Below are 17,614 nucleotides of genomic sequence, written 5' to 3' on the forward strand. Positions count from 1 at the left end.
AACCCATAGCGTGATCCCTGAGGCCCTGGAAGACCACTAACGCAGTGGCACAGATGACTCCCCAACACACCCCGAGACGCAGAGTGGAACGAGAGTCTTCCAGTGTGAGGTCAGTCCTTCCGAGGCCTTAAACCAGAGCGATGTGGCGACACTGGCTGCGTATCCTCTCCTCTCTTTCTTCCCAGTCTGCTCTGGTTCGTCTCTCCTCGGGTGGAAATGGCTCCCGGAGGTTCTTCAGAAGTGGATCTTTGCTCATCTTCACAGGCTGGCTGCAGTTTTTCTATTGATAGTGTTGGAACAGCTGCAGCTCTCATGAGACAAACCTGAGGATAAAGATCTCGATATAGATCTGAAAAGCTGCTCATTTCATTTTTAAACAGCAGCAACCATTCTGCAGATTTTAAAACCAAATAAAAGATATTCGTGATTTCTTACTGCTACTCAGGCAGAAAACAAGCACTATTCAAATGATCATCACTGACCGTCCTCCATCTGGCTCTGAGATCTCAGCTGGAGCGTGGACTTGCATGCATCTGTTCACACACAACCTGAAGATGAGACAGTTAAAGCTCAGGGGCCCTCATCATCTCCACCACACATGTGGAACATACATGTGGTTTCAGTCCATGCATTGGGGATGTATGACAGTGGTGGGGCCTGGGAGAGTGTTTTCACACCTGCTACACTGCTGCGGTGGAGCAGACACATTTTTATGGTGCAGTATGAGACTGTTTCCCCTGTAGATCACACCCACTTGCTGTAAAACAGAGTCCACGCTCATCTGTGCCGTTTATTACACTATATGTGTCCAGATGGGACATGAGAGGGAAATCTGCTACAGGACGCTGAGAGGTCAAGAGGTATAATAATATCATCTATAACAGCAGCTGATTAAATACGAGTTTACTGTTTTATGATGGAACAACTTGTGCTGAAATGTTATTCATCCAATTTCACTTGAATTCATAGGAGGAGCTATACTGCCCTCGTCTGAGGATAATTGGTACTACAACTACAAAACACGTTAATGTCAACATTGACACTTTAGAAAATTGTTTTTTGCCATTTAACTCCTAATTTTGCGTTGTAATAATACAAAATATAGTTGTTATAGTTTGATTTTGTAATTTTTTGGGGGGGTGTCACATGACTTCACCACTCCGTTAACTGAATTTAATTTAAATCCATTCCTTTATTAACTTATTTAATCTTTCACAAAATCACCAGACAATGAAACGAGAAAGAAAGAATGAAATAAAGAAAGAGAGAAATAAAGAATGAAATAAAGAAAGAGAGAAATAAAGAATGAAATAAAGAAAGAAGGAAAGAACGAAAGAAGGAAAGAGACAGAGAGAAAGAAATAAAGAAAGAGAGAAGGAATGAGAGAGAGAAACCGGGAAAGAAAGTAGAAAAGAAAATGAATGATAAATATTAGAACCCTGACTTGGGGCACTTCCGTGTTGCTGTTGCTGTTGCTGTGGTTACGGACGATGACTCGCTGGAAGCCCCGCCCCTCCCGCACTGACTCTTCACACATGTAAAGTTCACGTGAAGAAGAAGAAGAAGAAGAAGAATCTGCAGCAGACGAAGAAGAAGAAGAAGAAGAAGAAGAGTCCATGAATCCTCTCTGTTCACTCTCTGGTACGTCACTAACTTTACTCTCCACCTGCAGCCATCATTCTGTCAGCCTCTTTCACCTGACTGTGTGTTACTGTGTGTTACTTTGTGTTACTTTGTGTTACTGCTGTTGTTGTTGCTGTTGGCCCGATGTGAGTTTTGGGGAAGTGCTCTGCTGCTAACGTCAAGAATTCATCTGTCACAGGAAGTTTCACAGTAAAAGAAAGTGCGTCTATTGTCGAGGAAGTGGAAGTTTCTACCTTGTTGCACGTGCCGTGGCAAACTGGAGCCTTATCTGACCAGTGTTTACTTAATGGTTTCCTTTCCTGACATCTTGTTTACATGTTGCATTGTGTTACTCACATGTCTGGTGTAACGTGTCAGGTGTAACTCGGTGTGTGAAGCTCTTCCTCCTCCTGTCGCTGCAGATCACTGAGGGTTGTTGTCAAATGTGAACAACGTGCCCGTGAGCACTCGTCAGGAAATGGGGCAGATTTTAATTTGACAGCCCGGGACTCCTTCAGTTTCGTGTCAGATATGTTTGTCATATCAGGCTTTTGTATAGATTGTGTTGTGTTTTTAAATATCAGTTAGACAATGAGAGGACACGAAGATGAGCAACAGCATTGACACAAACCCTGTCCTTTGTCATCATGGAAACCAATTTTAATCTGGTCATACTTTTTAAAGTTTTGTTTGTAAACGATGAGTGCGATATGATATGAGTGAGTTTTTACAGCTTGATGTTCCTCGGTGCTTGGCCGTACTTGTGTTTGACTGCAGACGGTACAGACAGCAAGCCGGTGTCTCTTACAGATATTTAATATAAAGCACATTATGTCTATAGAAAGTTGAAATTGTTGTTGTTGCTCCTTTTTAGGCAAGAGCAAACTTTTTAAAGCTGGTGTGTCACCACATCTGACACTGTGTATTCAGGTGGTAAACTCGTATCTGTTGAACATATTGTACATCATTTGTGTTTTGCCCTTAGAATGAAGTGACCATTAAGAACAATATGTTTACTGTCTGTCTGCCATTAATCTACATGGCTTTAAACAGAATTTATCTTTGTACTCAGTAACAACTGTGGCTGCAGTAGTTGTCTGTGGTTAAACCCTGATAAACAGATGAGGTGAGACAGAAAGATCCAGCATTTAACCACAGACCTTAGAGCGATGGAACATATATTTTTGTCTTTGACTCACAGTTTAGTAAAGTTAGACCAAGTGTGTGAATGAATCTATAAGCACAGACAGTGTTGTATCCATAGATGCACAGATCTGTATAGAAGCTACTGTTCTGTTAAACAAGTGTTTTTTCTTGTCTGATATCTTTGTGCTCTAATCTGAAGACGCTGAGCACCATGTCTCACCACCAAGTTTTATCAAAGGAGCCATAAACCTTTCTGTGGCTTTGGGCCAGTGAAAGAATCTGTCAAGACGAGACAATAATATGACTTGTGTGTGTCTGAGGATAAAAACATGACTCTGTGTCAATATAATAATAGTTCCTTCTTTTATTTCCTCCTCACTTTTACTTAAGTTTTGTCCGTTGCAGACTTTTCCTCGTGAGGTCTGTCATGCTTGAAAGACGTTGGACAATGTTCAGGCTCAAACGTCCAAACATGACATACTCATAAATAGTCAATATCACATAAAGGTCGCATGGCTTTGTTAAAGGAAATATGTGATGTTGACATCCCAATTCTTAAATAGAAATATTGTAATTTTAATAAAAGAGTTTCATATATAAATACAAGCAAAAACATAAAACACAACACATTAAAACAAACACAGGAATTCTTATCTCAATATTGTAATTGTTTACCTTATTATAGAGATAGAGCTTTATAGAATGGGAGGAAGTAAAACTGAATTACTTCACTGAGCTCTAAGAGCAAGAAAGAAATATAGATTCAACTTTGAGACGGATTAGACGGGCTGATAGTCTGAGTCTGTGTTTATTAGGTCTCTGCCTTTTTACCTGCATAGTACACGATTGTCACTTGTCCCCCCGTCCTGTCCCACATATCTACATTTGCGTGGGTAAACATGAACACTGTCAGATGCTCTTGTTCATGAATCGACTGAGCTCAGCTTCTGGAAGGCAAGTCTTCCAAACCAGTGCACAAGACAACTGTAGCCCCCATGAAACCCCCCCAGTGAGTGACATCAGTCAATATTTCCGAGCAGACAGGACCCTCGTCTTACCACAACTTTCTTTCCAAATTAAGTTTAACTTTTTACTTGTCAGATGACATCAGTCTCAGCAAGGGGCGGTCACGTGTAGTGAAGGGGAAGAGCAGCGGCTGTTTTAGGTGAACAGCATAAACAAGACCATGTTTAATATTTATACATCAATATTTAAAACGTTACTTTTGGAAGTTAATGATCACATTTTCTTATTTTCTGTTAAGGTGTTTGTGTTTTTGAATTCTTAATGTTCTGGTGCTTTATTTTTTTAATTTTATTTCTATGGATCCTTTTTTAACTTTTACAATAACTTGTTTTTGATGCACTAACTTAAAGGTCCAGTGTGTGAGATTACGGTGAAAGGCAGAAATTGAATATAAAATAATCCTAGTGATGTTTTCACCAGTTTGTTTCATCTAAATTGTCCGAATTGTTGTTTTCTTTACCCTAAAATGTCCCCTTTATATTTAAATACTTTATATTTACATCAGGAGCAGGTCCTCTCTACGGAGGCTGCCATGTTTTTTTACAGTAGCCCAGACTGGACAAACTAAACACCTTTTGAGTTTTTATGACAACTGAAGCTACCACAGGTTCTCTCACATGTTTGGAAGGGGAGGGTGAGGTGAGGGGTCCTCAGCTGCAACATGCAACTTCACCACTAGACGTCACTAAATTCTACACACTGAACCTTTAATAGTCATCCAGACCAGAAAGCACAGCAGGACAAAATTGCATTTCTGTTCCAGCTCCATGTGCAGTTCTAATAAGTAGACAGCAGACAGTAAATGTAAACCTTGACATTGAGCTATATGTACAGAGAATACATTAAACAGACAAGAGGCTGCACTTATTTTATACTGAAGAGTCTGCTCCCGTCTATCTCCTAGGTTTCATCGACTAATTAAAGAGGTGGTTGCTAAGAGATGATGATCTGGGACATTGTTGAAAGCCTCTGATGTACAGCAGCCTGAAGCGCCACTTCTCCGGGATCACTCCCCGCACCCCTGTCTGCACCTGACTCATGTGAAGTGACACGACAAACGCTTTTGCATCAACGCGAGCACCATGGCGGCTTTTACTGTTCCCAGTACCACCGCCAGCACCAAGACCACCGCTGCAGCCAGGACAGCAAGCAGGCAAAGGCAAGGAGGCAGCGGGGAGAGTAAAGACATGGGACAAAACACCTTTCTGGAGAAGACCCATGAGTTTTTCCAGATGTGTGACGTCGAGAACAAGGGCTTCATCACCCGGCGCGACATGCAGGTGAGGCTGCTGACACAAGGATGAGAGAGGTCGTCTTAAAAAGGAGAACTTTTTGTTTTTATGTTTGTATAAAGTACATATAAAGGTATACTCCAATGGAGAGTCATAAAAACACACTAAAAGATACACAATAAATAACTTTAATAACTTTTGGAGACACCTAATTTCCTTAGTCAAGTTATGTTTGACCCCTTTTTCTGTTGGTTGGACATAATTCATGGACCTTGGTGAAAATAAATCTGGTATATTAAGGGAACTGACATTTGAGTTTGTGAAATTTTACGCAGCCTGATTGAATTTATGAGCACTTGTCGGGAGGAGAGTTTTATTCTAGTTAATAAAATATCAGTGTGGATTTTATCATCTGTAGTAGCAGAGGATTCTATCCACATTTTTTCAAATTTACAGAGATATGATCTAATTTGTCCAGAAGGGGCATAAAGAGCAGACACGCTCATTCTGATTCTGAACAAGACATGAATAGGACATTTGTACCTTTATTCAAAGCGGCATAAAAGACACTGAGACACAGGGAGAGGGAAGCGTAAGCGTTGTCATGCCGCTCCTCCACTCACATCATTGTGCAGATTCACTTGTGCTCCTGATATTCATCCCTGACGTGGATAATCCTTTGATGAAGCACTTGTGGGCTCTCGCTGCAGGAGCGTAAATACATAGAGGAGAGGCTTTGATCTGGTGTTTATGATAATGGATTTGGAAATTAGATGGCGAGCAGGACAGCGGCCCGTTCAGCCATTTGTACTGAAGAGTACACACTGTATTTAAAAGGTTTAATACTTGATCACCATATTAACAACGTTGATTGAAATTTGTAGTGTTAGGGGATAGGGTACTAACCCTAGAACAGGACTCAGAAGAGAGCATAGCTCCACTAAGGCCAACAGCCCCCTTAAATTCAATCAAGTCACAACAGATTGTACACACTGGTAGAGTTCTCTAAATATGCCTGTTTTTTCTTTTTATCAAGATCCAGGAATCATTCTCCTCGAAACGTCAAAAAAACAATATTGAAGAAAGCAAAAAATCCTTGATGCACCCCCAGAACATAAGAAGGTTCTTCTGTGACCTGTTCTGAACTTTAATTTTCACGCTTACTGATGTTCGACAGTCGGGTCGGGTGGGACTCAAACCGACAAACTTTTAACCACTTCTTTAATGCTGATGCTAGAAGTCCAATGCGCTGTCCACTATGCCACAGAGCCTCTTCGACCTGCACCAACTTTCATGGTAATGCCTCCAGACGTTTTAGTGCAGCGCTAATAAACTGTATAGATAAGACATTAGTGTCTGTCAGGCAACAATCAGCAGGTACCTACAAGATAAAGTGCATTAAAAAAAGACATCTGCTTTCCATTTATTTAAACCTGCACTGCTAAAGGGTTCAGGAGGTGGACGGCTTTGGGAGGAGTTTTATTCTGGAGTCTGGTTTTTACAACACTAACATTAAAAAGGTAGTTAGCTGGGTTGGACGGGTCCTTTTAAAACCATCAGGCCTTTCTTTTTGTAGTCTGGCCTCGTTCACCACCTTCAGTGATTTGACACTTCACCTTGTTCAATCATCTCTCCTCCTCTGCACACATTTCCAAAGCAAACAGGCACTCGATAGTTATTTATTTTACACCTTCCACAGATGAGCTACACACTGCTTACTCTTTTCGACACAGTATTTTCAGTGACAATATTTTGGTGGGATCTTCACAGCGTAAAGTTCGTTTCACACTGTGACCACTAACGGACGAGCTTTACAGCTGTTTGCTGACATGAGGGATATGTTCCGCCCTGATAACACATTTTTACAAGAACCAGCCGAAGGTCTTGCACTGATGCTATTCTTTCCCTGGGTTGCACGGGAGGCATCGGTCAACATTCGCAGTAGTGTCAACACAGTGTGAAAAACCGAGCTGGTTACAGAGGTGTGGCACTGTTGGCTTTTCTTGTAAATCGTCCATCCATTACTGTCGGAGTCAGAAGGGTTTTTTTTCTTTGGGAGGGTCACACATTGGATTAACTGCTTACTAAAGAAACAGCTGTCACTCGCTAAACCAACTTCCAACTTACTGTGGATCTGTTAGTAATTAAAGACTATGTACACTGGGGTGATCCCAGGAAGGTGCTAATACTTTAAACTGTCTGAATGTTTGTGCATTTAACATTTTCTGTTCAAAATAAGAATTAGAAAAAGCTTATTTCACACAGAAGAACGTTGGGTTACTTCATCTGTACTCAAACACATTTTCTGGGTTATTTATTGGGAGTTGGATAGTTTTTGTGGAACCTAGCTGCTGGTTTAGCATTTAGGTCACTAACACAATACATGAACATTAGTATAACCTATTTATCGTTTAAGTTGATGCGAGCACATATTTCTGTAAACTACCCGGACTGGGTTTGTGTTACACCCAGCATTTTAGGGTGTTGGAATAAATCTCACATCCTGTGTTATTAGAGTTAATTTACTCTCATTGAGACAGTGAAGGCTTGAAACTATAGGAGACCATCACCACACCACATGACCACGTTGCACAAATGACTGCCCTCTCCAGGGTCAAGTATCAGTTGTTATAGCTACAGTACAGTTAATGTTCTTGAGTCATTGCCAACAGCAGCTGTGTTTTGTGTCTTGCTGAACAGAGGCTGAACGGCGAACACCCTCTCAGTGCAGAGGAGCTGGAGAACGTGTTCGATACCCTCGATTCCGACGGCAACGGATACCTTACCCACGACGAGTTCTCCTCAGGCTTTAGTACGTTTATAGTCTGTTTCTTCTCCTAACAATCCCTCTGGGGTCAACTGCGAGGCTAGTCTGGTGTTTTCATTGTACTCCTGGGCTTTTATTCTTTTTTTCTTTTCTTTTACAGGCGAGTTTTTGTTTGGCCAGAGGGTTTCTGTAGAGGAAGACATGGGGGAGCATAACCCCGGTAAGAGTTCACCAGAGGTCCTGTACCAGACGCAGTGGGAGGAGAGCCTGACGAGAGGAGACGACGATGAGGAGGAGAAACACTTCTGCATGCTAATGGAGAACCTCGGAGCCAACAGTGTTTTTGAAGAGTGAGTACTGCGTGTGTGCGTGTGTGTGTGTGTGTGTGTGTCATATCTTTGCACACTTTGTCAACATTTCCTTTGAGCCCACACTATATATTTAGGCGACTCAGCCTGAGACCGTAATCAGCTGTGCAAACTCTACAGGAGTTGAAAGTTTTCCACTCTCAAACAAAGCTCCTGTGCTGCCACTTGGAGCCAGGTGCTCAGATCTCCATAACCTTTTTCACACCGTTTGAAACTGAATTAATTTTAAATCTAAAGTAGAATTACCTCCAGAAAAAATCACTTTAAAAAAACTAGTCTGAATCTCTGTATTGGTATTTCATACATTAAAAAGCCATCAGTATGTGGAGTTGAGGTCTGTTGAGGCAGTGGGAGAGATGCACTGACAGGATCTTATGAAACACATGACTAGACTCACCTTTAACAAACAACTCAATAAAAGTAAACAGCAGTGGAGGTGGATGCCAGATTTAAACATCCTATTGGCTTCCGCCTACCTGGTCTGAGCATGAGATGACATCTTAGATCAGATCACATTGTGCAGCGTTGACTGAGAGTGACTGTGACCCGACTTCAAGACTTTGTCTGTTTGACTTTCCTTCACTAATCATAGTTCACAGCCACATCACATTGTTTAATGTGTCAACATGATTAAATCATTATTTTGTTCCTGGCATCGCACAGTTTTTGTCCAGAGCAACAGTCTCAACTACATCATTAACTATTATAAATACTGTATGTTTTGTTCAATACAAGAATAGAACTGACTGTCACATTAATAAAGAATAAAGAGTTAATAAAGCTCTTCATTGATTGGATCATTGAACAAATTACTTTTGCCTTATTGATTAGTTTAAAGATATAAAAAACATTGTGAACATGTAACGCAATGCTTTCTAAAAATGTAGGTGGAGAAAGAAGTGATTTATGTATTGGAGTAAAAGTGGAAACTACCTGAAGTAAAGTACATGAAAATAAAAGTAAATGTACTTTGTTACATCCCACCACTGAAGATGACTGCTCCCAAAAAGTGAACCTTAGTGTCTCGATCGCCCCCTAGTGGCTAAGCGCAGTATAGGTCATAAATCCTGACTCCTCCATGTTAGTGGATGGGACATGGAACAAACTAAAAAGTACAGATCAAGTACATTTTTCTCAATCATGGTTTCTGTAATTTTAAGTACTTGTTATCACAGATGTTCGTTCAAGTTTCTGATAAGTTTGGTTTTATTTAGTGATTTTACTCACAATTGTTCGAGCCTTGCATTTGCGGCATGGCAGCGTTCGTATTGGGAATAGTTTACTTCATTTCTCGATAGCGTGCCAGATATTTTGCTGTAATAATAATGAATGGATTTCTGAAGGCAAAAAACATAATGTCCTCATAAAAACCACAATAATCTGGTTGCTGAGCTGCTTCTATGTTTGTTGCTCTGCTTGAATTTCTATTCCAATTCCAAAAGGGATAATGAGTTTCTCGTGAAATCATGTGGCAAAAGACTTCAAATGTTATTTTAAGAAATCAACATGCTGCTCTTCATTACATTTGCTCCTTCCTTCTGTCCCGTGCAGTCCTGCTGAGGTGCGCGGTCTGTGGGCTCAGCTGCGTCGGGATGAACCACATCTTTTATCCAATTTTGAGGACTTCTTATCCAGAGTGACGTCCCAGATAAAAGACGCCAACCAGGACAAGAGGGAGATGGAGAGCGCTCTTGAAAGGTCGGACCAGGACATCTTTGTAGATTTGATTATCTGAAGATGTGGAGGTTTTAGATCGAGGTTTATCCAATAGGTTGTATTTTTCTGTCTGGAATAAGTGTTAATTGGCTCCGTTCGACATCATTTAAAGAAGCTGTTGCCGTGATTTGCTCTTGAATGGGGCTGTTGTTATTCTGGCTTTCAACCGCCAGCTAGTTTACATACATGTATTTCATCCACACAGAAAAGCAGCAACACATGACGATGAGATAAGACGCCTGTACGAGGAAATGGAGCAGCAAATCAAAAATGAAAAAGACAGGATCGTGCTGCAGGTACACACCGATCAGTAACGTCAAACAAGTCTTTCTCTATGGTGTTAACTCTGTCAAATACGGTCGATCTCCTTCCTTCTCACCCTTTTGCTAAATTCATGTCCCCCCCCCCCCTCTGTTATCTTTGGTCTGAAGGACTACGAGCGGTTTCTGTCTCTGAGTCAAGACCTGGAGCTGCAGCTGTCCGGTAAAGAGAAAGAGTTGGAGCATCTCTTCCAGAAACAGGGAGGGGTGAGTGAGATCCATCAAAAAGTGATTCTCCCCAGAGTGCACTGCTGCCTTCACAGAGGATGAGAAAGACTTTACTCGAGGTTTCACGTGAGGAAGTTCAACTGTCAGAGCAGCGGAACACACGAGAAACAAGACGATATAGAAGCTGGACTTACATGTACATCACAGTTAAATGCTCAGGACTCGCAACTTATTCTGCTTTCATGCTAACATGCAATGCTAGCTATCAAAGCAATGCTAAAAAGATATTCACGATACAAATCTGCTCATCTTCTACCGTCTGCATAACGAGCAATATGTCGTCACCCCAACCACAGTGATTAATATGTACACCAATAGCTACACAGATAAATATAAGATAAATAAAGATACAATTTCTAACATGTTAAAGCACTTTAATAAGTCCAAAACAAAAATATCATGAAAATAAGTATTTTGTGATACTGAAGTTTGTTTTTACTGCAGCAGCCAAATTCCTTTTTATAAGTGAAAACTTCCTAATTTAATATACATGATAATTGAATATTTCTGTCCATCTGCTGTAAAAGACTTCTATAATAGCAGCTTTCACATTTAACACTCGGTTATATGTCATTTGTGTAAATCCAGTATAATCCATGCTTCCTCAGTGAGTTTCCTCTGTAGTAACCACAGCCTGTGTTGACAAGTACTGAGAGACGTTAATAGTTTCTGGCTCACACCTCCATTCACAGACTTGCAGGCTTTCCAGGCTCATTAGTGAACTGGGATTAATTCTGGTCACACCGACGAGGACTTTTCCTGAGCTCCACTGAATAACATGTCAGCTGTTAACTGAGTTTCCTGTTTGTGAGGAACATCATTGTCCCTTCAGTGGAATTCATTGTTACAACAGCAGTTTGTTGAGAAACACTCCGATATTGTATCTTCACATCATGTGGATTTTGCTTGTTCATCCTCTGACTAAAGGCTGAAGAGGTCGCTGCACATTTAACAGTCATGCATTTGAGGTCAGAGGAGCACTTTTATCTTTCCACACACAGGGACTTTAAATATACCGTATAATATGTGACAAATCATCATTAAAATATCTAAAAACGACTCAACCTATGTCATATATTTAGTTTACTTGTGTACTTAACAAACTTGGTCTTTTCCTAGTGGCCTGAGTTTGATCAGAAAGGCAATAACTCTGTTTATATAGAAATATTTAGGAATCTAAGCTGAGATCTCCTCACTTTTCTTGTTCCTTGTCGTGACTCCAGCTGGAGCGTCAGTGCAAAGACCTCCACAGCGAACAACACGTGACCAAAGTGGAGAACGTGAAGCTGAAGCAGACAAACGACGAGTTGGCGCGGGAGCTGGGTCACACCACCCAGGAGCTGAGCCTGGCCCAGGAGCAGCTGGGTTTCCTGCAGGAGCAGTCCACACGGCTCCACGAGGAGAAGGAGATGTGAGTTGTCCTGAAGCTAATCTTAACAACGCACGGGTCTTTAGTTATTCTCTGATTATTCTGCATCTCAGTTATTTCATGTTTACTGGTCAGGACGCAACCACAAGTTGTTGCTGGGAACAAATTAGGGGCGAAACATGTCAATATGATGTGTGGCCTGTAATTATAGTATTGACCGACATTCACATATTTGGATGTTTCTTTTGTCATCGCGCTGTAAAACTTCTGGGAACATGACGGACGTAGAAATAATGGTAACTGAGTTTAGTTTTTTGTAACCCAAAATTATTTACCTCATTCTTCTGATTCCTTTCAGGTTTATAAATCTCACGCCTCCAATGCTGTGATCTTTAGAGAGTAGATGAGAAGGGCTTGTGTGTATGTGTCATATTAACAGATTTTTGAGATCTGTCATATTTTAATTATTTGGTGCAGGTCATATTTTAAATATAGTTCTTTTTCATTTATACAGCCTTTATGTTAAAATATTCTTTGTATTTGAACACAGGGAAATCTACAGACTGACTGAGGGACTGCAGAGAGACAGAGCGAGTCTCCTCAAACAACTGGACCTGCTGAGGTATGAGAGGAAACAGAGGAGCTGTACAGACTCCAGAGAGATAACAGCTGTATTTTAGTGTAAATGCTTTATGCTGTGAATAATTTCAAGCACACTCCATCATTTTAAAAAGTGATTAGTGAAAAAACTGAGTTGATTTGAGTAAGATTATTTTGTATCTGTCTATTTGCCTTTTTGACATATAACTTGTACATTTGTTATACTATAGGTCAGACAAAATGGATTCATATAAGAACTGATCGGTTACTAAGTTTACATTTTTATTAAGAGAGAAGCCTCGTCGAGCATTTTCAGCTCCTTCTCATAAATGTTCTGCTTAAAAACTATTTCTATAATATTTCCTGCCTGTGGAACAGCTCGTTCTTCAGGCGGCTGTTCCACTGACTTGTCATGATCAGCCACATAAAGATGTTGGTGCAGAGCTGTTTGTTTCATAGTCATTATAGCTTGTGAATGATTCATCAGTAAACATCATCTCTAACAAGGCCAGGTATTCAAATGTTTAAAGACTTAGGTCAGTTACACAACACTGAAACGTGTTCAGTAAGACTGAAGGTTCTTTCTCTTTATTGAATCCAGGGAAATGAACAAACATTTACGAGATGAAAGGGACATTTGCTATCAGGTATGTGTTGTTTATTAAAGCATAATTCATTCTCTTTCTTATATTCACCCTCTTTTTGTATTTCCTCTTCTTTTTGCCCTCTTTTAAAACATGATGAGACTGAACCCTGAATCTGGTTCAACTGCATGATTCAAAACTTCATGTTCTATTTCTGCAGAATCCAAAGCATCACAACACGCCAGCAGGTTATAAGCAGAGGCCACTAATCGGTGTTGTCAAACAAATGAACACAAACGTCTTCAATAGGTAAAACATCGAGGGATGATTTAATAATTGAATTTCTCTCTTGTTTAGACGGTTTAAAATGGAACATCATCACTTGACATGTTCGATCTGCTTTGTTTCTCTTACTCCTGTGGGTTGTATTTAACTTTGTATGAGCAGTGGGGATGAGGAGGAGCTGACGTCCAGCTCTGTGAGGCCGAATCTAACCAATGGCTCCTATCAGCCGTCCTGCCCAGCGGAGAAGAGAGGTCACCTCCGGAGGATCATCTCCATTGAGGAGGACCACCTCCCACACTTGCTCCTGAATGACTGTCAAGCACAAACTCCTCTTCATGAGTGTAATGAAGGAGAGGAGGCTTTCGACAACGAGGAGAATATTGACTTGGTGATGAGTGATATTGATCCGTGTGCGTCTCCTGCCCAGCAGCAGCAGCAGCAGCAGCCGGGAAATATGGATGAAAGAGATACTCCCACTTCTCCAAGGGGTCAGCCTGTTGGCAAGGAGACCAGTGTAAATGTAAGAATGTGGACAGTGATTGAGAAACTGCAGGGAAGTGTCACTTAACGTAGAATAATGTTTTATATACAGTAATTGTTTTTATTCTGTGATCATGACTTGATTTCTCAGTGAGAGCTTATTGTTAGTCTGTTGTAAGACATGCAAGAAAGTTCCTGTAGCCTCCTTCCACTATCTGTTCCCATCATGCCTCGCTCTCCTCAGGAGGAAGGTGGCCTCTCGCCTCCGGACCGCCTCTTCAAGATCGTCCTGGTGGGGAACTCGAGTGTGGGAAAGACCTCCCTCCTTCAGCGGTTTTGTGACAACTGCTTCAACCCGGGCAACTGTGCCACTGTGGGTGCGTATCTCACAGTGCAAACAGACCGAGAACGTCATCTGTTAGTTCCTGTGAGCGAAGGCATGAAAACCTGTGGGTCCTGTGGTCAACCTCAGACTCTGCATGTGTTTGCCGACGAAGCACTTTGATACTGTGTACCCACTGGTTTTAACCCTGAGAAAACAAGATATTTTTTCTCATCAATGCTTTTTATAGTATATATGAATATATTGTATAAACAGTATTTAACTACTTAACTTCAAATAAATTGCAGCCTTAGAAACTGATAAAAAGAAGTGAGATTCTCTCAAGGACTTTTGAAAAATTAATGAAAAAATAAAGAGCCTCGCGTTTTGATCCTGCAGCTTTCATTGCAGTAAAATAAAACTTTTACCACTTTTACTTTTTCAGTTTCTTCCACTCATCCATTCATGTTTTATTCAAATATGAAAGTTTTCACATTTGATCATTCAAGTTGCCTCATTCAAGTCATTTTGTATAGTTGTATATGTTTCTACAGTCATGTGTGGCATTGGTATTTATATAATATATGTATGTATAATAACAGTTTTTCTTGTCTGTATGTGCAGGTATAGACTACAGTGTAAAGACAATAGCAGTGGACAGCAGCCGGGTGGCGCTGCAGATGTGGGATACAGCAGGACAGGAGAGGTGAGGACTCGGCAAGTTTCCTTGTTTCTGGGAAAACTTAAAAACATCAAACCTTAATATTACACAATGTGTTTTAGTGCGTCTCAGTTAGCAAATAAAAAATATATCTCCTGCAGGACAGAGGAGGTTTTCAGGGATTGTTGATGTAACAACGAAAACAAACACCACTTCCTCTTCTACCTTCTTCTTCCTCCTCCTCCTCCTCCTGCAGGTTTCGAAGCATCACCAAACAGTTCTTTCGAAAGGCTGACGGCGTGGTTGTGATGTACGACATCACAGCACAGCAGAGCTTCACTGCTGTCAGACAGTGGCTGACGAGCGTAAAGGTCACTTGATGAAATTTAACCCGTGGGACACACATGTTTAACATTTCATACCCCAAGTAGAAAAACTATTTTAGTTTTTTGACTGAAAATCAGCTTTCTAAGAAATGTTGTGGTTAAGAGTTGAATGTTTTCACAGTATAATAATGTAGAAATTATAAAATCATATAAAGATCACTGTCTGTTCCCTTCTGATTGGTTTTCCATATGGGAGCAGAGAGCAGGAGGGAAGCAGGGGACCCTCAGTGGCTCTTTAACCACAGTGGACTCTCTTAAGAGGATTTTCTTTTGGTCTGTGTTCTTTCCTCTTCCCTTTATAGGAAGGAGCTGGGGAGGACATTCCCATCCTGCTTCTGGGAAACAAAACAGACAAGGAGATTGAGAGACAAGTTCAGAAAGGTCTGGGTGAAAGACTGGCCAAGGTCTGTGTCTGTTTACTACCAATTACAAACCAGAGTCCAGAAGTGCTGTTTATTTAACTTGTGATAATGTCAATTTTATGTTGACATGAATCTAGAGAATTGAATCTCTTGATAGTTCTTGATTCCTCTGGTCTCTGTTGTGTTAATTAGTTTCTATGGAGATTGGAAAGTACTTTGTGAGCCCAGATGTTCTATTAGTACAGGATTCAGTTTTTTTAAAGGCCTCCACTCAAACATTTACTCAAACATTTCATGTCAGTCACAGAACTCTTCTGTAGTAATGACCATCATCATCTTCATCATCATCATCATTTTTGCAGGACTGCCAAATGGCTTTCTATGAGTGCAGCGCCTGCTCAGGACACAATGTGTTGGAGTCCATGGTTCATTTAGCCAGGTGAGCATGTGGCTGTGCACGACTTTACACAACAAGAAAAACTAAGAAATCCAAAGTTCACGTCCTCCCCTCTGTGTGTGATACATGGCACTGGCAATGTTTTGCAATGAGCTTCATGTTTTTGCTGTAGAAAACTGAATCAGTGCCATTAATTCTACATTATTGCCAAAACTCTCAGTTATCCACTGTCACTGATTCTGCCTCAAATAACTATGTGGATTCCATTTAGACTGGATATGATTGCTCTGCTATATTTACAACATGACAAAAAATCAGCAGGGGGCACTGCAACTAGCATTTGTTTTAAAGTGGGAGATAACAACCCTGCAGGGTTTATGCAGACCTGATGCAGCAGTAGCCACAAAACACACATCCGCTTTCACAGGATATTATTGTGTTTCCTGCTGTTGCTGCTCCACAAGTTTATATCTCCCTGTTTTTCTCAGAATTCTGAAGGAGCAAGAAGACAGAGAGAAGGTGAAGACGGTGGAGCTGCTCGGCAGCCAATCAGCGAAGAGCAAATCTTGCTGCTAACAGTTAAACACACAAACACACACACAAACACACACACACACAGCAGCACTACCCTTTACTAACACACGTCAGTGAGGAAGCTTTATGTCTAATGTCAAGTGTTTTTCACCTGCTCATAGCAGAAACACCAAACTATCTGTCACAGATGTTATTGTACTGGTACAATATTCTTCTACACATGATTTATCAAAGTAATTTAGTTAAAAATAACTTCAAATGTATTTTTCATGACGATGTAGTAAAGTTATAATATTATACCAATGTTAGAAATGGTCAAATGTTCCCTGTGAGGGTTTGATATAAAAATAACTGAACAAATTCTTTCCACACACTGTCAACACTTTATCAGTTTTTAAAATTCAACATAAATGATCCGTCACTCTGACTGAAACTCTCACATATTTATGAAAGTCCCTCTATCTGAGCATTCTGGCATTTGACTGTGTGTAATATTGTATCATCCAGTGTTATGTGTAAATTTTTTGCTGTTTTGCTTCGTCACTTTGTGTTCACATGCAGAACATGACATGAAAACAGACATGTGACTTATCTTACTTCATGTTTGTGATACTTCAGGATAATGTGTCTCAGTTTCTGACAAATTACGAAATTATCAAACAGCTCAGAACAGAAGTAATGTACCGAAGACAGATTATTACCAAGTTTAAATGAGAAGTCCCAGGATCAAATGTAGTATTTCTTTCTTTGCTGTTATATATAATATCATTATATTTGACATGTGTTCATGTTTGTACAGTTTGATTGCACAAAATATTTATTCTGTATCTGGATGATCTGCCTCAGTGTTGAATCAGGGGACGTTGTCAGTGTGTCACAGCTGCACAGGGTTTGGGTTTGACTCTTTCAAATATTCACTAATAGTGCTCCACTACTGCCAGTATCACTTTCATGTATATACAAAAAATGTAAATAGCACAAAACAAAAAATAAACAAATGTGTCCATATTATATGTAAAAAAATAAATAAATGTTGTTTACAAATCATTTGTTCTTGATAGTGACTTGAGTTTGAACATTGCTGTTTATTCAGTATTTTATTTGACATGACCATATGTGAAACAACATTCAATAGAGGAAATACACGTGGAATCAACATGCCAATTTATTAGAATCTGTATGATTTATTTAATTATATGAGAATCTGA

At 40.3% G+C, this 17,614-nt stretch overlaps 1 protein-coding gene across 2 annotated transcripts; it reads left to right on the forward strand.

Annotated features, from left to right (window-relative positions):
• The first annotated feature begins 1,506 nt into the window (after positions 1-1,506).
• On the forward strand, positions 1,507-17,453 carry cracr2aa (calcium release activated channel regulator 2Aa). 2 transcript variants are annotated; one of them, XM_034588703.1, is made up of 18 exons: positions 1,507-1,641; positions 4,700-5,075; positions 7,728-7,839; positions 7,955-8,144; positions 9,714-9,860; positions 10,084-10,174; positions 10,310-10,405; positions 11,650-11,837; positions 12,346-12,417; positions 12,997-13,042; positions 13,200-13,288; positions 13,424-13,784; positions 13,989-14,121; positions 14,691-14,772; positions 14,984-15,098; positions 15,416-15,517; positions 15,838-15,914; positions 16,361-17,453. In XM_034588703.1, the coding sequence occupies exons 2-18, from the start codon at positions 4,878-4,880 to the stop codon at positions 16,446-16,448; spliced, it is 2,187 nt and encodes a 728-aa protein (XP_034444594.1). In that variant the 5' UTR covers positions 1,507-1,641; positions 4,700-4,877; the 3' UTR covers positions 16,449-17,453. The 2 variants fall into 2 exon arrangements, with proteins under 2 accessions (XP_034444594.1, XP_034444595.1); XM_034588704.1 differs by having other exon boundaries at positions 13,427-13,784.
• The last annotated feature ends 161 nt before the right edge of the window (positions 17,454-17,614 follow it).

This window comes from Hippoglossus hippoglossus, chromosome 6, assembly GCF_009819705.1.
Source record: "Hippoglossus hippoglossus isolate fHipHip1 chromosome 6, fHipHip1.pri, whole genome shotgun sequence".
NCBI classification, from domain to species: Eukaryota; Metazoa; Chordata; class Actinopteri; order Pleuronectiformes; family Pleuronectidae; genus Hippoglossus; species Hippoglossus hippoglossus.

Bases quoted from the DNA above. Each gene is read 5' to 3' on its own strand.
- cracr2aa (XM_034588703.1), top strand. From the start codon at position 4,878: ATGGCGGCTTTTACTGTTCCCAGTACCACCGCCAGCACCAAGACCACC. The intron at 11,838-12,345 runs GTGAGTTGTCCT...ATTTGAACACAG, and splicing joins CTCCACGAGGAGAAGGAGAT to GGAAATCTACAGACTGACTG. The intron at 12,418-12,996 runs GTATGAGAGGAA...TATTGAATCCAG, and splicing joins AAACAACTGGACCTGCTGAG to GGAAATGAACAAACATTTAC.